Source organism: Haematobia irritans, chromosome 2 (assembly GCF_050003625.1).
Source record: "Haematobia irritans isolate KBUSLIRL chromosome 2, ASM5000362v1, whole genome shotgun sequence".
Lineage (NCBI taxonomy): Eukaryota > Metazoa > Arthropoda > Insecta > Diptera > Muscidae > Haematobia > Haematobia irritans.
The window spans coordinates 143823560-143845185 of NC_134398.1; the positions used below are offsets into that span (position 1 = coordinate 143823560).

Sequence of the window (21626 nt, forward strand, 5' to 3'; positions counted from 1 at the left end):
GTTGCCATCCAAATCACCATCTTGTGGATAGGCCACCACCACCACCCAAGAATGTAAGGGTTGATCTTCGCCTTCTAGAGCGCGTGCTACAGCGTTAAAGTTAAAGAGAGACTCTAGATCAGGCATCATACCACACACGTCTGAACAGGATTCATGAGGATACTGTAGATGAAGCGGTGAGAAGGTAGAAGGTTAATTCTCTTCTCGGAGCTCGACCACCACCCATAGCACCGGAGGAGAGACCTCCCACGGTAGTTATAGCCTAACAGGCAAGTGCAGCCGCCCCAATTCCTACGTAGCAATAATTGATAGCAGCATAGCTGACGTGTGTCCCATCTGCAAGTAAGGTCCATATGACACTCGTCACCTTTTCGGTTGCCTAGCTAAACCTACCCGTCTCACCACCATAGCACTCTGGACATGGGACGTGTCGCAGAGTTCTTTGATCAGGATTATAGCTGAAGTACAGAAGCATAGAACAAAATGAATGAAACTACATCAAAAACTGTAACAACAACCTTTGATTGACACTGAAGTTGTAACTCATGGTTTTGTCGGTGGAAGTTAACCTGACCAGACCCACGATTTGTCGCTACCATACTCGGGAGGCAGTCAAACAGAATTTAAGAGCAATGATGAATCGCTACAAGGTTAATATTTCTTGGAACCGATTGTGGTCATAGCACGGCATAAATAATGAGACCTCCCTCGCCAGAACCGGTCAATTTCACTCCAACTAAGATTACATCCAAATAAGGCCTATTTTTTTCTTTCAAAAAAATCAAATCTAACATTTCTCTTAAATTCAAAACATTTTTTATTAAAACGCACTTCTAATGCACAGTGGAAGTTTCAAACTACTCATATACTTACGTCAAATACATACAAAGAAACATCCCACACAATAGGGGCAAGCACAAAGTTAACAACTTTCATTTATTGGCAAGGATATTCTATAGCATTCATTATGACTCAACAACTTGTTGAATTAAATAACCCACACAATTTTTCTTTTTACTATCTATTTCTCCTTAGTCTCCTTCAATCAACAAAAAAAGGAAAGCGAATTCTGAAAATATCCTTGATATGATAGAGAACTAACTTGTAAGACCTTATGCTTGGTTTGATTTTTAGCTTAACGAAACCACTTAAGGATACAAGAGACTAATGCAAAAGGGAGATGGAGGACAATAAAAATAGAATGAATAAATCAACAAGTCACTGTTGCAAAGATGAATAGAAGTAAACTCCTGCTAGAAATGGAAGTTTGCTTAAACCACAAAAGTATCGGGATAAGGTCAATGCTTTTAAAGACATTAAATATGCATATCAAATAACTTGGAATAGAATCGACATACATTATATGCTACTGACTTACTTGTATGGATCCTGTAATTCCTCTGTTACAAAATTCAAATAATTCCATCCGCCAAAAGCAAACAATCCCGAATAGAAGGCAAAACCAATATTTGCAATACCATAATTGCCTTCCCACATATTATCAAAGTTATCCAGTTGTCCAGTGGCCATTTGATATACTCCTGCCAATATAATCAATGCCAAAGCCAAAAGCTTTCCTGCTGTAAATATATCCTGGACTTTCATGGCCCATTTTACTGACAAACAATTAATGGCTGTTAGTAAACCTGAAAATGAGAGACAGAAGTAAAAATAGAATTTTATCAATGATTTCAAGATTTATAAAAACAGTGAAAAATAAAAGTATACACTCAGAAAAATTTTTTATCCAAACATTTCAACCTTCACTTAAGAATATTGATATTAATTCCCAGCCAAAGATGTGGCTTTTTAGAAATAATGAAAACAATTTTTACATCGACTCTGCCAGCATTTCAAAGTTCCATTTCATCCTCATCGCTACCACAGACTCGTAAGTGACACTGCAACAATCGCCAACTGTGATAGTATTTTGACATCACTATTCGCATGAAAGTATTTTGCCATCACTATTGTTACAATAGCCATTTTATATTTTGTGAAACACCAAGCACAACTAGCTTTTTATAATTTATTTAAATAATATAATAATAATAATGAAGTGCTGAAAAGATAGTTATTTCGCTTAAAATTGTGAAAGGTATATTGGTGAACAATTTTTGACTTTCCAAATGGAATAAAGTGATAGTTTTTCAAATATTTTTCCAGATACGCTGCTTCCATTGGGAATAAAAGTACTGGCTGATAGACGCTACAACTTGTAACTCAACATCAATCTTTTATTAATGCATAAAAATATGTTAAATGTGATGTGATAATCGTATAAATGTTATATTATATATGAGAATTTATAAATGTTTAATAAATTAATAAACATCTAAACAATCGTGTTTTACTTGACCACAATGATTCTTTTACAACTATCTTAAAATGCACTTTGTCTGATTGTTTGAAGGGGCTCTTATTGGCGTCCTTCTAAATGTATCCAGAAGGGCACCAAATAATTGCACTCATGTGATACTTTTTTGTAGTAACTTGCGTGGTACAACTTCTCAATAGTGGCGGCGCTTTTCCGAGGAGTTTTGGATATCGTATACGAATGTTTTCGACGTAGTGGGGATCCTCAGAAGCGCCCCCACATTCAAAAAATGTTGGCAGGGGAAGTTTTTCTAATAAAAATAATCTCAGACTATCGAAATATTTTTATATTTTATTTAAAAATTCAACATCTCATTTAATAATTTAAAGATTATTTGTATGCATCAAAAATCTTTCTCTTTACTTTAAGGAAAATGTACCTTACGCAGGGACGTAAAATTTGATAAGGCAAAAAAAATAGGTATATGTAATTCCTTTTTAAAGAAATTTTTCCTTACAATTGTGCCTATTTTATGGCAAAATTTAGCCCACACAATCAACTTTTACTATGTAAACCTAATATGACATATTATGCAATCTAAATTTTTACTATGTAAATCTAATATGACATATTATGCAATCTACATTTTGAGATACATAATTTACTTAGTATTAAAGGCAAATTTCTTTAAAATAAAGAAATTGTAATTAAGAGAAAATGCCTAATATTTATTTAAAAACTTTTTTCTTCAAATTTGGGACAGGAATGTTCGAAATTTCCGTCTATGTTTTAAAGTCGTGCCAAATGTTCCTTAAGGAACAAAAAAAATATTAATAAAATTAACTGAGATATTGAATCTTTGGATTAAAAATAAAAATCTTTAAATATAGGCTAAGACTTATTTTTATGATTTTGCATCCTTGGTTGAACATTTCCTTTTTAAATTGAAGATTTTTTTTTTTATTTTGAAGTCCGCTATAATCTGAATAATTTGAATTTTTAAAGTGCTATCACTATAAGATAATGAAAAACTCGATGAATGAAATCAGTATCCAAATTTTTAATTTTAGAACAACTGTCTTTATTTTAAACATTCCGTATCTTTGCCCAAATCAAAGATACCCAAGAACCTTGTTTTTGAGTATAGAAACATTTTTGACGGAACACATAAATTGGAAACCATAATGGCGTGAACTTTAAGGCGTGTGGAGTGTGCAACGAAATCTTGAAACATTTTTTCGCTGTCATGATGCGCTGCAGAGGAGATGCGATACCGAACCTTAAGCTATTAAAAGAAAAATATTGACCTAATATTAAAATATTAATATTAAAGATTATGCTACCTAAATTTTAGGAGACGCAATTTACACAGTATTTTAAGACAATTTTCCTCAAAAGAAAGAAATTGTATTAAAAGAAAATTAATAACATTTGCTTTGAAAATTGTATTCTTTAAATGTAGGATACGAATCTTTGAAATTTGCGTCGCCCCGTTAAAGTTGTATGATTTTGAAGTAAGGCAATTTTTTAAACTAAAGAAAAATATTGTTGATTTAGGGAAATAATCTTTAAATTAACTGATATATTGAATCTGAAGCATAGAGATTTCCTAAAGTCATATTTTCACCAAATAGTTCAGAACTTCTTAAAATTTGCAAATCTTACCACAAAAGGGACCATCTCGAATTTCGTAAAATATTTTTGTAGTATCGGCGTATATAACACAATTTAGTTAAAAATCTATCAAATTGACGTACATTTACTTACTTGATGGATTCATCTTTTCAGATTGTAATTTAAATTGCACAGAGACTAGATAGATAACTAACATAACAATTTTTTTATTTTGTAGAAACGGCATCTTTGGTTCGGAATCAAAACCTTAAGAGAAAATCAAATTTTTTGGACGAAAGTAAATTTTTTCTTTGAGTGTACTTGGCAACAGGGTTTTGGGATGAACTTAGGAAATACATATGTCGGGGAGAATACGTTTTCAGTCTCCAGTCAAACAATCGAATGACAGTTCTAGACAGCGAATGTACACTAAAAAACGAAAGATTACTAAAGATTTTGGCCTTCCCTTAAGGATTTTGGTATTGATTCCGAACCAAAGATGCGGCTTCTTTAAAATACAGACATTTTTAGCGACCTATCTAGCTTTAAATCTAGGATCAAAAAAAATTAAAATTAGGATACAGATCTCATTTATCGAATTTTCATTCTCTATTCGCAGTATATTAATAAAGCTATTCCGTACAAACAAATGTCAGTTTAAAATCTAAATTATAACGGATACTTCAAAGTAAATCATGTTTTCTTAATTAAAAAAAAAATTAAACCAAAGTTCCAAATTCTCAAAATAAGTCTTACCCCCATTTTCATGAGGCTCCGTTAGTGTCATGTTAGCTAACGAACTTTTAAGCCGCATTATGGACATACACAAAAAAAAATATTTACGTAAATTTATAAAATATTAAGGACAATTTTTTTTTAAATAACGAAATTTTAATTAAAATAAATTTATAATGTTTGCTTAAAAATTTTTTTTCATTAAATTTAGGACACACATTTTGTAAGGTCCCAAGTCTTTGAACTAAGGCTAATTTTTCTTAAAGTAAAGAAACACATTTTTGATTTAAAGAAATTGTCCTTAAATTAACTGAAATATTGAAAGATTAGATTTAAGATAAAAACGCTTCAAATATAGGCTAAGATTTATTTTGAGGATTTAGTGTCTTTGCTTTAAAGTTTTTTTTTGGAATTAAGAAAACATTTTTTACTTTGAAGTATCCGTTATAATTTGGATTTTTAAACTGGCATTTGTTTGTACGTAAGTACTTTTATTAATGAACCGCGAAAAGATAATGAAAATTTGATAAATGAGATATGTATCCTAATTTTAAATTTATTGGTCCTAGATTTAAAGCCGGATAGGTCGCTAAAAAATTATTTTTTTTTTTAAAGAAGCCGCATCTTTGGCTCGGAATCAATACCAAAATTCTTAAGGGAAGGTCAAAATCTTTGGATCCAAGCAAACTTTTTTTGAGTGTATCTGCCATCTTGTCTATATATTCCATGTGTCAGTTAGCAACTTAACTGCTGAAAATTTTTCAATCAAAGTTAACCGGAGGGAAGATATCTGCCATTCATTTTCTGTTAGCTGGCAGTTAAATTAATTTAAAGATTCAATATTTCAGTTAATTTAAAGACGATTTCTTTAAATCAAAAATGGGATTCTTTACTTTAAGTAAAATGCCTTAGTCCAAAGACATAAGGCTTTAACGGAATTTTGAAAATTTGTGTCCTTAAGCATTGATTTCAAACTTTATTTTTTGTCTTTATTATTTAGTACCTTGCACATCATAAAATTAAGGTTGCATAATCTTCAATATCATGTAAATATTTTTTTTCAGTGTATCTTTCTATGTTTGTCTCTCAACTTCTGGCGGAGAAGATCCGAAAACTATTTTAAACATAATCCAACCAAACCACACCGAAAAAAAACTATCACAAAAAATATTTTCAATTAAAAATTTGATTGAAATTGAAAACGATTTCAATTAAATTAACTGATACAATTAACTTTTTGATCAAATTAAAAAATAAAGTCAGTTAAGAAAAAGATTGAAAATTTTTACATTCTTAATTATCTCAATTAACTGTTTAATTAAATAAACATTTCCAATTAAAACTATAATTAAAATATTCATTGGTTAATAAAATTGCATTGAAATTCAAAAGAAAATCTAACCATTGTTAAACGGAAAACAAGTAAGTAAAGTCTAAAGTCGGGCGGGGCCGACTATATTATACCCTTCACCAATTTGTAGACCAAAATTTTGTGTAACATCTCAACTCCTTTATGAAGGTTTATATTCCCATATCCAAATATTTATATCTTAACCGATTTGGAGACAATTTTTTGTACTTCTACAAAATCTCTAGAATTAAAATTTAAATCGGCTAATGCCCTGGGATGAAGCACAATGTTACTAAAAAAAACAAGTAAGTAAAGTCTAAAGTCGGGCGGGGCCGACTATATTATACCCTTCACCATTATGTAGACCAAAATTGATGTTACCATCTCAACTACTTCCCATTTGCTGGAAGCTATATAAAGGAGAGATTTTTTTACTTCTACAAAATCTCTAGAATTAAAATTTAAATCGGCTAACGCTATCCAGTTAATTGGAGGAAACTGCCTGTGTAACAGTCTACCATATTTCCCCAACTCTGGAGTGCGTATATATGGGAGCTATATATACTCTGAACAGATTGTGACTAAATTTGACATGTATAGTTGGAATAATAATTCTGCTATCTATGCGAAATTTCACGTAAATGGGAGTATAACTTTGGCCCCCCTGGTCTTATAAGTGTAAATCGGACGGAAGATATATATGGGACCCGTATCTAAATCTGAACCGATTTCAACCAAATTTGGAACAATTACCGATACTACTAAACGTACTCCTTGTGCGAAATTTGAAGCAAATCACGGCAAAACCCTGGATTTTGAGGCCATATAAGTTCAAATCGGACGAAAGATATATATGGGAGCTATATCTAAATCTGAATCGATTTTGACCATATTTGGCACATACAATAGTATCATTAAAAGTACCGCTTGTGCAAAATTTGAAGAAAGTCAGGGCAAAACTCTGGCTTTTGAGACCCTATAAGTCCAAATCGGGCGAAAGATATATATGTGAGCTATGTCTAAATCTGAACCGATTTTAACAAAATTTGACACACTTAACGATACTATTAAACGTACCCGTTGTGCAAAATTTGAAGCAAATCACGGCAAAACTTTGGCTTTTGTGGCCATATAAGTTCAAATAGGACGAAAGATATATATGGGAGCTTTATCTAAATTTGAACCGATTTAAATCAAATTTACCAAGCATTGGTAGAATGTCAATTCTACCCTCTGTGCAAAATTTCACGAAGATCGGTAGTAAACTTTGGCCTCTGTGGTCATATGAGTCTAAATCGGACGAAAGATATATATGGGAGCTATATCTAAATCTGAACCGATTTGGCTGATATTTTGCAAGATTTTCGAGACTCATAAAATATTTGGATGTACGGTATTGCACGAAAATCGGTTGATAAACACGCTAACTATGACCAAATCGGGGATAAATATATATGGCAGCTATATCTAAATCTGACCCGATTTTTTACAAAACCAATAGCGATTGTCTCTGTCCCAAGAAACGGCCCTATGCCAAATTTGAGGACGATCGGACTTAAATTGCGAGCTGTACTTTGTGCACAAAAGTACATATACAGACAGACGGACGGACAGACAGACAGACGGACATCGCTAAATCGACTCAGAATTAGAGGTGTGCACTTGACACGAAATTGTCGTGACTCACGAAAATTTTCGTGAGTCACGATATTTTTCGTGATTCACGGTATTTTTCGTGAGTCACGGTATTTTTTGTGATCACGACGTTTTCGTGCGTGAGTGTGCGTGAATACAAATTTTCTTTTCGTGAGTGTGCGTGAGCGTGAGTCCTACCAAAAAATATCGTGCGTGAGTATGATTTTTCTGTCGTGAGTGTGCGTGAGCGTGAGTAAACTATTACTCACGTGCACACCTCTACTCAGAATTTAATTCTAAGCCGATCGGTATACTAAAAGATGGGTCTATGGCCAATATTTCTTGGCGTTACATACAAATGCACAAACTTATTATACCCTGTACCACAGTAGTGGTGAAGGGTATAAATATCAAGAAAATTATTCCATTTAACGGCTTTAACTAATTGATTGCTTCAACTAATAATATTTTTATAGAGTTTTGCGACAAAAGTTAATAAATTTTTTAATTGAACCGATTTAAAAAAAAATAATTGAAAGTGCCGAAAAATTCAATTACATTTGTAATCAAGTATATTTTATATTTCCAATTAATTCTGTGACAAATACTATAATTTCCGTAATAAGGCCGGTATGCACCTCTAGCGAAAAATTTCATTCCCATAAGAAATGCATTGCTATTTATGTTAACGAAATTTTCGGTAGCGTTCAATTTCGTAAGCTGGTACGCACCTCTAATGAAAATAACAGGGTTGTCAAAAGCATATTTTTGCAGCAAACATTTAATTTATTACAATCATTGTGTGCGTAAAAGTTTTAAAAGGTCTGTAAATAATAAACAATTTATTTGAGGAATATTTGGAACATATATTAACAATTTTTAAAAGCGATTAGCTGGTTTAAAATTTGTGTACACAGCCCTGTTTTTTTGTTGTAGACTTAAATAAATTTTTGCTACCGAAAATTTCGCTAGAGGTGCATACCGGCCTATAGAAGCAATTTCTTTTAAAAAATTAATTGGATTACGTGATTAAATCAATCTTTTTTTCTCTGCATATGGCGGTAAAAATTGATTTTGAAAATGTAAGCCTACTCAATTTGGCAAATTATATGACATTAAATAATATCCATCTACTTACATAAACATACAGCTGCTAAAAGTTTGACAGCATTTTCGGGAGGTTCACAGTCTTCAAAAAATGGTTTTGCAGCATATTGGGCAAAAGTTAATGCAACAATTGTCTGCAATAAAATGATAAAAAAATAACTCATTTAAATAAACAAGAATTATTTTTTACTACATATAAATAAAATAGAAATAGTAAATTTTTTATAATAAAATGGTAAAAAGAATGCATAAACATTGATTCATTTTTCGATCTTTTTGTTTAAAATGAAAAATCAAGGTTAAATAACTCGTATAATTTTTTTAATTTAAATTTACAATTTCAAATACTTAAAATAATGAGACAACATATCGCTTTCACTTGTTCAAATAGAAAAATTTATGAAAATAGACATTGTTGCTTAGTTACTTGCTAGCTTGTCTCTAGAGCCAATCAGCCAACAAGTCTATTTGCTAGCTACTAGAGCTAATTTATTTCACGAGATAATATAGCGAAAAATAATTTGAAAGTTCTTAATTTGCCGTACAATGCAATGTCATTCGTTGCACGTTGTATGCAATTTTTTTTTTGTTAATTGATTGTATTTGACATTTTATAATAACTCTGAGTAATTTCTTACCTGTGTTGTTGGTCTTATGATTAGCAAAGCAATCCATAAACGTAGAAATCCTACCAGAGGACCAAATGCCACTAATAAATAGGCATAATCGCCACCAGATCTTGTAATACTGGTACCCAATTCGGCATAACATAGAGCGCCTATCGTCGACAGTATACCACATGCTGACCAAATTAATAAGGAACTGCCTACAGATCTGTAAAAAAGAAACGAGAAAAATATGATCAACAAACTAATAGTGGATGTATTTAAAAGTTTTGTATAAAAATTGATTATTTAAATTAAAGAGGTTCGTTTCAAAAAAAAAACATTTTCGATATTCTCTACGCTATTTTGCTTGATTTCAAAATTTGAATTTGAGTTTACACATATGTCTTAAAATTGGAGCCAGTAGTTTGCCCAATAATGAGAGTTGTAGTACACTGAAAAACATATTTACGTGATATTAAAGATTATACAAGCTTAATTTTAGGATGTGCATTTTACAAAATATTAAGGAAAAATTTCTTTAAAATAATAAAATTTTAATTAAAATAAAGTTTATAATATTTGTTTCAATTTTTTTTTTATTAAAACTAGTACACAAATTTTGGAAATTTGCTTCACAACGTTAAAGTCGTATATCTTTGAACTAAGGAAATTTTCCCTTGAAGTAAAGAAACACATTTCTGATTTAAAGAAATTGTCCTTAAATTAACTGAAATATTGAAACTTTAGATTTAAGATAAAAACGCTTCAAATATAGGCTAAGACTTATTTTGAGGATTTATCGTCTTTGGTTTAAAGTCTTTTTTTGGAATTAAGAAAACATTTTTTACTTTGAAGTATCGTATGTGATGAAGTAACTATGTGCATTACCAATCAGTTTCGCTAAAATCAAATTAGGACAACTAGTTACGGCCAGATCGAACCTTATGTACCCTCCGCCACGGTTTATGCTCAAAGTTCTACTAAAGACTGTCATCCTCAAAAGAATTACTTCGGTTGTGCTAACAGTGGCCGATGGTACGATATCTTAAAACTTCTTAAAATTGTCTTCTAAGTTGTAAGATTGTCGAAATGCGTGTTAGATAAAAAAGGCAGATTAAATAATACCTACACGCAGAGAAGGAATATGATAACTCCAAAAATATTCTAAGCAAAACATGTTATTTTGGACGGTTTTTGTTGCAAACTTGTTTTTTTTTTATTTTCTCGGCAAATATATACATGATTGCCGAAATCAGATACATAATTTTTGAGAAAATAACATGGTGCCGACAAACATATTACATGTTCCCCTTCCAAAAATAACATAGAAATGTGTTTGGGGTGATTATATTCCTTATCTGGGTGTATAAAAACCATTCTTGATCGATAATAATTAACCGATATGGCCATATACACATAAAAATTTTTTATACCCTAAACCACATAGTGGTCAGGGTATAATAAGTTTGATCGGCCAAAAAATGTGCCTACCAGAAATATTGATTTTAGACCCCATAAAATATATACCGATCGACTCAGAATCACCTCCTGAGTCGATCTAGCGCTTGGTGTCCGTCCGTCCGTCTGTCCATGTATTTGTTGTTCACAGGATTCCGGTCGCAATTATTAACCGGTTTGGATGAAATTTGGTACAGGGGCACAAGGACGAACGCTATTGAATTTGGAAGAAATCGGATCAAATTTAGATATAGCTCCCATATATATGTATCGCCCGATTTTTACTTTTTCATCACCCTTTAAGTCTGCAAAATTTCATCGAAATCGGTTCAGATTTAGATATAGCTCCCATATATATGTATCGCCCGATTTTGCCAAATTTGGCCGTAAAACCCTTATTTATCAACCTATCTTACTCAAAGTTGGCTTACTCTAATCTTTTATGGTACTAAAAATATGTCCAAAAATAATCGAAATCGGTTCAGATTTAGATATAGCTCCCATATATATCTTTCGTCCGATTTACACCCATATGATCACGGGGTCCAAAATTATACTTCCATTTACGTGAAATTTTGCAGAGATTGCAGAATTTTCTAACTATGCATGTCAAATTTAGTAAAAATCGATTCAGATTATATATAGCTCCCATATATACGTACACCAGAGTTGGGGAAATATGGTAGACTGTTTCATATTTTAGACCCATTTTCAATGGGATTTTTCTCCAATTAACTGTATAGTTTCCATAGAGAATATATTTAAAATGATATTTAAGTGTGTCAAGTTTGATCTATTTTGGTTTAGATTTAGATAAAGCTCCCATATACTCGTTTTTCCGGTTTATACAAATATGGCCAAAATTTCCACACTTTACACAAAATTCTGTTATGATTTTCCCATATCTTAGTCATATCCTTCACACTGTAATGCCAGAATTTCCACAAAACGGTTGAGTTTTAAATAAGGCTCCAAGTCGCCCGACTTGACCAAATAATATATCACAACCCACACTTGACCACATATCTTGGCGAGATCTAACCAATATCCTTGTAAACTCGCCACTGAAGAGTAGCAAAAATTGTAAATATTACTAAAATTGTCCTATATCTCGAATACATATGTATCGCCTGATATTTCCCATATTTGTTTACTAACATTGTGTTTCATCCCAGGGCATTAGCCGATTTAAATTTTAATTCTAGAGTTTTTGTAGAAGTACAAAACATTGTCTCCATTAAAAGTATTTGTATCTGGAAATGCAAACCTTTATATAGCTCCCAGCAAATTTGAAGTAGTTGAGATGGTAACACAAATGTTCGTCTACATGGTGAAGGGTATAATATAGTCGGCTCCGCCCGACTTTAGACTTTACTTACTTGTTTTTTTAATTAAAAAAGGTAAATATTTGCAATTACTTTCTGAATTGGCTTAGAGTTTTTATTGGGATTAACAATTGATTGTTTGAAATATATTTTTAATTAAAAATTAAAAACAAAAAAAAAAAATTTAATCACTTGTTTTAACTGACTTAGTCTTCCGAATTTGATTAAAAAGTTAATTGTATCAATTATTTTTTTAATAAAGAATTTTAAAATTTTCAATCATTGACTTAATTTTCAACTTCAATTAACTTTTTGGTATATTTTTTTCTGTGTACTGACTGACTACACAAAATGTTGACCGGATCGGATGAAATTTGTTCCCCTTGAAGCTCCAGAAGTAACAGCTTGTGGCCGGTTTATATGGGAGCTATATATAATTAGGGACTAATATGAACCAAGTATTCCATGGTTGTTTGAGAGCGTATACAAACATCACGTAGCAAATATCAACCGTTTGGGAGCCACCGCACTATGGGCGGAAATTAAAAATTTGCGGCAAAAATTATTTACAATCAATCTAGTATCGCCAAACATGGTATATCGATATATCTTATTAAAATCAAATGTTACCAACAGAAAGGGAGCCAATACCCCTTATTCCAGGTGCGTTACTATAGAGGGCTCGAAATTGTAATTCCACTTGGAATACTATAGAATATACTCATATATGGAGTTTAATTTATACTTGCTTATTTTCCTTATTAAGAAAGCGCATTATCCCCAGAACTTGATGTAAATAGTATAAACCAGTTGTCATTTTATTTAATTAATTTTATTAATTAAGATTAAACAAATATTAACCATCAAAATCACTTTCTTCGGTATCTAACTCTAATTCCGTCCGTCTGTGTTTGTTGTTCGCAGGATTCCGATCGCAATTATTAACCGATTTTGATAAAATTTGGTACAACGTGTTTTCTTGATCAAAGAACAAACACTGTTGAATTTGGAAAAAATTGGATCAAAGTTAGATATAGCCCCCATATACATGTATCGCCCGATTTCGACAAATGATACCATACTGCGCTTATTTACTACCCGATTGTCTTCAAATTTAACACAAAGTAATATTTTATAGTACCCTTAAAGTGTGCAAAATTTCATCAAATTCGGTTCAGATTTAGATATAGCTCCCATATAAATGTATCACCCGATTTTCCCAAATTTGACTATAAAACCCTTACATTTATTTTAGTATGGGCAAGTTTGGGCAGACAAACCTTACAGTACGTAAAAGTATACTTTCTCACGAACAATTATAAGCGACAACTTTCATCAACAATCGTTAACATTTTTAGTTCTATTCTTCGCAAATATACGTATGTACTAAAATTTTCACATATAAACAGCACTTTTGAATCCACAAATTCAAGTTCAAAACCAAAAATATTTTTTAAAGTGCTTACAACATTTTGAACTACTAAACCTTTTCTTAGAATCTACATTTAAAATTTTTCTTTATTCACTTGTATTGCGAAAAAAATTAAGCACGAAATTTTTCAATTTTTCAATTTTTAGCATGCAACTTGCATAAATTTTGGTAAACATTGGCAACCTTTTTCTCCTGAACAGGGTTGCCAAGTTTTAAATTAACTTTCGATTTGTACTTTCCAAGATGTTCTACAGTAATTTCAATTGTAACATCCAATAATTTTTCATTTTGAAAATTTGACTTTTTGCCGCTGTTTTGCGATTTCCGCCCATAGTGCACCGTGGTGCAATGGTTAGCATGACCGCCTTGCATACACAAGGTCGTGGGTTCGATTCCTGCTTCGACCGAACACCAAAAAGTTTTTCAGCGGTGGATTATCCCACTTCAGTAATGCTGGTGACATTTCTGAGGGTTTCAAAGCTTCTCTAAGTGGTTTCACTGCAATGTGGAACGCCGTTCGGACTCGGCTTTAAAAAGGACGTCCCTTGTCAGTGAGCTTAACATGGAATCGGGCAGCACTCAGTGATAAGAGAGAAGTTCACCAATGTGGTATCACAATGGACTGAATAGTCTGAGTGAGCCTGATACATCGGGCTGCCACCTAACCTAACCTAACCTAAATATCAACCGTTTGGGATGAAATTTGCTGGCGCAAAGTTTCAAGCCGATGTCTTGTTTTTTTAGGAAGTTATCGTTAACAGACGGATGGACACAGCTAGATCGACTCGGAATTTCACTACGACCAAAAATATATATGGGGTTTATGGGGTTTGAGATCAATATTTCTATGCGTTACAAAATGAATCCGATGGGGGAGGGTATAAAAAGATGAAATTTCCACATTTCGTTCAGATCGAAGCAAACTACAGGCAAAGTAAGTCTCCTATAACAAATTTGCAGATGTATTTCTATTACAGCAGACACATATTAAAATATTAGCATTATTAGTGGAATGTTTTCTTTGAGTGTGTGTACATTCAAATCCATAGTGGAGGGTATATGAATTTTGATTTGAGAGGATCTTAGTTTACAACTGATAGAAATGGAAAGAAAAAAAAACAAATTGCTAAAAATACAGTCGGCTTTTTGATTGCTTCAATTTATGCTCTTTTCTGAAGCCAAAGTGATGCAATATTTCATAAGAATATGCCGAAAAATTAATGCCTTTATGTATACATGCCCCAAGCATGGGAGATACACAACCATCGATTAAGTTAAATTGCTTAAATTGGACACTGAAATATTTTGGGCAGTCAATACAAGTCCGTGGTTGATCATTTCCGTATTGTGACAAGTGTTTATTAACAAAATTTGATAAATGACGTTATTCTTCGTCAAGCTTTCGTTTTTCTAATTTAATTTTTAAAGAAAGCGTCTCCAATTATGTATTACTCCTAACGAAAACGACACAATACTCCCTTATCAGTGAAGAATAATAGCTAATTAAACGAATAAATGCGCTCTAACATGACAGAAAGATATGAACACATTTAAGATTTGAATGCTAAAAATTTACAATGTAACTACACTAGCAAACCTGCCATCCACAAAATTTCTTAAATTTCCATGCAGATGATTTCAAAAGGAATGGCCTACACTGAAAAAAAATATTGTCGTGAGGTCAAAGATTTCATGTCTTTAAAATACGAATGCAAATTTTGCTTAGCATAGAAGACGCATTTCTCTATTATAATTTTTTTTCCTTGTCCAAAAGTCGATAATCTTTTCCTTGTCCAAAAGTCGATAATCTTTTCAATGAAGTCGTATTGTCCTTATAATAATAATTAAAATTATTAAAACACTCATCTATGATACTTACTCTGTGTACTTGAATACCCCGGTGGGAGCTATAAAAATTCCCGATCCAATAATTGTACCCACAATTATTGTCACACCATTCATTAACGACAATTTCCGTTTGAGAACAATTTTTTCACTTTGTTGATCATCGTCACTTAGAGGAAATTCTTTCTTAGTACCATTTTGCTCTTTAACGGATGGTCGATGTGGTAACTCCACGAGATCCGTTTTAACACCATTTCCATAACGTTCCGTCATTGTGGTTTATTTTATTCTATTTATTAATTATATTTTTTTTTTATTAGAGGAGCCTTAAATTATATATTCAGTTAAATCCAGATTTGCATTCACTTCAATTTATTTTTATATGATTAAGTTGAACATTTTTGTGGAAGGTGTGTTTGATACTTGTTTTAAATTATCTTCTTCCGTAATCAGAGCTACACACGACCGACGGCTAAACTGCAACTAAGAATTTTGTCGGGTAAGTAAAACGTTTAAATTTCTGGTTGCAACTATTTGTTGATGGTGACCACAAGGGATGGAAAATAAAATTTTGGAGAAAGTACAAAAAAGGTATTTTTTTTGAGCGAAAAAGTACTTTTCACTAAATTTCAACAGAAATTCTATTGGAAGATCATTGAGAAGAGCTCCCCTAGACTGCATTTTAAAGAAAAAAAAATTTTGTTTGTCAACTCCCCAATTTTAAATATTTTTTTGTTTTAGTTTTATATCCACTTAAAATGATTACCGTAGTATTATAATCACGGTCGCTACAGTTGATATAAATCTACTGTTTGGTACACCCTAAAAAAAATCGCTTCTATACTTTGATACACCCTCAAAAAAAATCGCTTCTATACTCCCAAGCATATTTTGCTTCAAGCATATCAATTTTTGGGTATTGCCCAAACATTTATATGTTTGATTTCTTCCAATATATAATATGTTTGAAAGCATATTGGTCTAAACAATATAATATGTTTGGGTAGTCCAAGTTCCAAACATTTTGTATTTTTCCATCCAAATTCAATAATGTTGTCTTCCAAAAAACTATATGTTCTTATGTGAACATATAATATGTTTGGAAACATTTTGAACCCAAAAATATTATATGCTTAGAAGAATTTTCTCCCAAAGAAGATTGTGCTCAAATTTTTTTTTTCTGCCAAATTGTATATTCCCTCACATTTTTCTCACTTCCACGAGTTCTTAGCACCTTTTTCTGTAATACAAACATTTTAGAAGAAATTATTATATTTTATAATGTTTTTTTAATTTTACCTTTTGCCGGACGGGGATTCGAACAGCGGACCACACTGTTTGTAAGCCAGCACACTAACCACTGGCCTACGTAGCTGTTATGGTCATCAAGAGATAATTATCGTTATAAGTTATATTTATATAGCATAGCTTGCGGCGCCCACGAGCCGATGCAACCATAACATTGTTTAACAACATAACATTGTTAAACATACATTTGTTGGCAGCGTGGAGCAGTGGTTGGTCGTCCGCCTTGCGTGACAGGGGACCTGGGTTCGATCCCTGCTTCGACCAACACCATTTTCTTTAATATATTTTTTAACATATATTCCAGATACGTTCGGAAGTTCCCGCAAAAGGTGTACAGCATTTCATACTATTATATTAAATTTTTACTACGAAAATGTAAAGTGTGTTTTATAAAAGACTTAAAGTCAGAAAAGAAAAGTGCTTGATATAAACGAAATGGACTGAGTTCAAATCAAATATTATTTTTTAATTGCAACAATAAAAATTGTGTAACAAATAAAGGAAGAAATTCAAAAACTCTTACAAAAGAAGAACGTGAAGTCGAGTATATATAAATATTTTTCCATCGAATCCTAAGGTTAACGATAACCATTCAAAAGCACATTATATTTAAATTCTAAACAGTAATTTTAAAACAGCACATAAATTTATTTTGGTGTGAACAATTGTTTGCTAGCATGTAACACCATTAATTTAGAAATACAAATAAATATGAATTTTTATAAACGAATAATTTTGTACTTAATTTAATTCTTAAGGCCGGTATAAATTGGCATTATCACGTTAAAATGGCCATGTTTACCCTTTTACTTTTCTTTAATAATTTTTTTTAAAGAAAATAAACTTATTCAATTGTTGCTTTGGATCTTTCCCCACCATGTTATAATACAATTTACCGGAAAAAGTTGTAATGTTATTCTGGTTTTGCCGCTAAAATGAGAAATAATTTTAGCGGCAAAACTCGAACTCAATGCCCACTTTTATTTTCGAAAAAATCCGTCAACTCCTCTTGGACTACTCATTAAGAGGAAATAATCTTTGTTTTTATAGATCTTCAAAGGTCGATACTTTCAATGAATTCGTGTTGTTGTTATAATTAAGTGATTTGACTTAAAAATGGGTATTATAACATGAAAGAACAAATTTTGGACTAAGGTCAACTTGACTTTAATAATTCAGAAAAATTCTTTAAAACTAATGAAACTGTCTTTAAATTTGTTGCATTTTTGCATCTGGACTACAAGGCAAAAATCATTCAAAAATAGGATATGTTTTTCAATACTTTATTTTAAAGACATTTTTTACTTGAAACATAGCATAATTTCTACTGGAAGTCTTTTTTTTAACGGACATTTTATAGCATATGAAAAAAAGCTGAAAAAGCGAAAAATTGAAATGTGCTTCGTAGAGTCAAGTACACGGATGAAAAAGACTGTTTTTCATATGTTTGGCTATAAACATTATATGTTTGGAACACAAATTTTTAAACACAATATTTTTGAGTGCAAGCATATAATGTTCATAAACTAGCATAACATGTTTGGGACATATATGTTAATATGTTAGAACATATTATGTTTGGGACATAAAATGTTTGTAAATATAATATGGTTGGATGCAAACATATATTAATTTAGAAATAGCCTATAAACATATATGTGTTTAGTAGCTTGGAGCGCTATTTAACAGGGAGCGATATTGAATTAAGTTGGTGGTTGTTGCTTGTTATTACAAAATTAACATTTTATTTTTCCTTGGGCAATTGATCAGCTACTTCTTTGATCCTTACAAACTGTGTGGTCGAATCCCCGCCCGGCAAAAGGTAAAATTAAAATTAAAAAAAATCATACAATTGAATAGTTTCTTCTACAATGTTTGTATTACAGAAAAAGGTGCTAAAAACTAAAAAATCTCGTGGAAGTGAGAAAGATGTGGGGGAATATACAATTGGGCAGAAACAAAATTTTGAGCATTCAGGTCGAAAACCTATGTTGTTAGCACCAATATTACCTGTTTATTTTCATAATTCATTATGATTGCAAATATATAAATAAATAAATAAAATTTTGAGCACAATATTGTTTGGGAGAATTTTTTTTAAGCATATAATATTTTTGGGTGCAAAATGCTTCCAAACATATTATATGTTCACATAATAACATATTGTTTTTTGGAAGACAACATTATTGAATTTGGATGCAAAAATACAAAATGTTTGGAACTTCGACTACCCAAACATATATTGTTTAGACCATTATGCTTTCAAACATATTATATATTGGAAGAGATCAAACATATAAATGTTTGGGCAATACCCAAAAATGTATATGCTTGAAGCAAAATATGTTTGGGAGTATATGTTACAGAAGCGATTTTTTGTGAGCGTGTACACAAAACCCCATTTAAAAGAGAATTGTGTTTCTCAAAGCATTCTAACTTGTATTCTCCGCTTCTTTGGTTCGGAATCAATATCAAAATTGTTAAAGTGGAGACACAATCTTTGGAACCGGACATGCTTTTTGTTCAGTGTATAGTGCCCTTTCGTTAGTTTTTATGAAGATCCCTTTAATTACCTTTGTTTGAATATTTTGACTTACTCGTCCTACGTTCCGATTTGTTTTGACGAAACAAAAAAATTGTGCCCGTAATGCGAAAATGATAAACAAAACTCATGCTCTTTTTTTCAAATATATTTTATCTTGGTTCCGAATGAATTTTCTCTCCGAATACTCATTTTAATATTTTACTTAAGCATATACAATACGAAGTCTTATATCACAACGTATATATTTTTACTCATAATATGTAAATTTATACTTGTTTATATTCACTTATAGTATTTTTCCTATATTTAATGAAATTTTCTTTGTGTATATATATTTGTAATGCGCCAATTGGTTACTTTCATTATTTTACTTCCAGCATACACTTTGTCTCTCTTTGTAAACACATATATGTTTATGGGCTATTTCTAAATTAATATATGTTTGCATCCAAGCATATTATATTTACAAACATTTTATGTCCCAAACATAATATGTTCTAACATATTAACATATATGTCCCAAACATATTATGCTAGTTTATGAACATTATATGGTTGCACTCAAAAATATTGTGTTTAAAAATTTGAGTTCCAAACATATAATGTTTATACTCATACATATGAAAAACAGTCTTTTTCGTCCGTGTAGATTGGTAAAATTCATGGTCTTTCATAATTTTTTTGTAGATAAATAAAAATAAATTTTTGACAAAATTTTCAATAGCAATAAAATTTTGACAAAATTTTCTACCAAAATAAAATTTTGACAACATTTTCTAGAGATATAGGTTAGGTTGGTTATGTGGCAGCCCGATGTATCAGGCTCACTTAGACTATTCAGTCCATTGTGATACCACAGTGGTGAACTTTCTATTTTTCTACCGAAATAAAATTTTGACAAAATTTTCTATAGATATAAAATTTTTATAAAATTTTCTATAGAAATTAAATTTTGACAAAATTTGCTACAGACATAAAATGTGACAAAAATGTTTCTATAGAAATTAAATTTAGACAAAATTTGCTATAGACATAAAATGTGACAATATTTTCTATAGAAATAAAATTTTGATAAAATTTTCTACAGAAATAAAATTTTGACAAAATGTTTGATAGATATAAAATGTTGAAAAAAATTTCTGTAGAAATAAAATTTTGACAAAACTTTCTGAAGAAATAAAATTTTGTGGAAGCGTAATATAGAATCACATACTTTTTTCTACTAAAACATTCTTGAAATTCACGAAAATCGTGTTCTTGACAATGGCGAGATTTTCTTCCCGCATGAACTTGCTTGTTTTGCCAAATTTGTAAAATACTATTAGCAAATAAGTTTGTTAAATACTTTCTCAAAATATTAAAATATTTTGTCAAAACTATTGTACCATAAATCTGATATCGACTCAAAAATGTCTACAAATCATTCGCAGGGGTACTACGGTACTGGCCAGGTTGAAAAAAGTATTGAAAAAAGTACTATAGTACTGCATTTTCCATCCCTGGTGACTAACCCATTTCAAAAGAGAGGATTCATTTTGAGTAAAATTATTCTGAGAGAATAAAAAGAGAAGTTAAGCTAACACACCCCCAAAACATAATTTAGCCTACACTCGCTAACAAGTGTTTGTACATACCTTTAAAAACGATATATGGGCTATTCCACATTTTTAAATATGGAGTTATTTTATGTTTACTGAAGGAAATTGGTTCTATATTTGACAGTTTTATAATACGTTTATCTATAATGCGTGTTTATACCCTGCTCCACACTGTGGAACAGGGTATTATAAGTTAGTGCATATGTTTGCAACACCCAGAAGGAGACGAGATAGACACATGGTGTCTTTGGCAAAAATGCTCAGGGTGGGCTAATATAACCATGTCCGTCTGTCCGTGAACACATTTTGGTAATCAAAATCTAGGTCGCAGTTTTAGTCCAATCGACTTCAAATTTGGCACAAGTATGTGTTTTGGCTCAGAATAGATCCCTATTGATTTTGGAAGAAATCAGTTCAGACTTAGATATAGCTCCCATATATATATTTCGCCCGATAAGGACTTATATGGCCCCAGAAGCCAGAGTTTTACCCTAATTTACTTAAAATTTTGCACAGGAAGAACAATTAGTAATAAAGTCAAGTGTGCCAAATTTTATTGAAATCGTTTCTGATTTAGATATATCTCCCATATATATCTTTCGCCCGATATGGACTAATACCGTCCCAGAAGCCTGAGTTTTACCCCAATTTTGTTGAAATTTTTGCACAGGGAGTAAAATTAGCATTGTAGCTATGCGTGCCAAATTTGGTTGAAATCGGTTCAGATTTTGATATAGCTCCCATATAT

The 21626-nt window shown here is 31.5% G+C and overlaps 1 protein-coding gene across 4 annotated transcripts in view; it reads right to left on the reverse strand.

Moving 5' to 3' along the window:
• The window catches only part of JhI-21 (Juvenile hormone Inducible-21), a 53911-nt gene that overhangs the window by 18023 nt on the left and 14262 nt on the right, over window positions 1–21626 (reverse strand). For 3 of the 4 annotated variants that reach the window (XM_075296436.1, XM_075296434.1, XM_075296435.1), the window contains exons 2-5: window positions 15462–15910; window positions 9398–9593; window positions 8791–8893; window positions 1379–1646 (exon numbers count right to left, since the gene is read on the reverse strand). In XM_075296436.1, coding sequence (XP_075152551.1) covers window positions 1379–1646; window positions 8791–8893; window positions 9398–9593; window positions 15462–15700 — 806 coding nt within the window. In that variant the 5' untranslated portion in view covers window positions 15701–15910. The remainder of the gene's footprint in view (window positions 1–1378; window positions 1647–8790; window positions 8894–9397; window positions 9594–15461; window positions 15911–21626) is intronic. The other variant, XM_075296437.1, reaches the window with a different exon arrangement.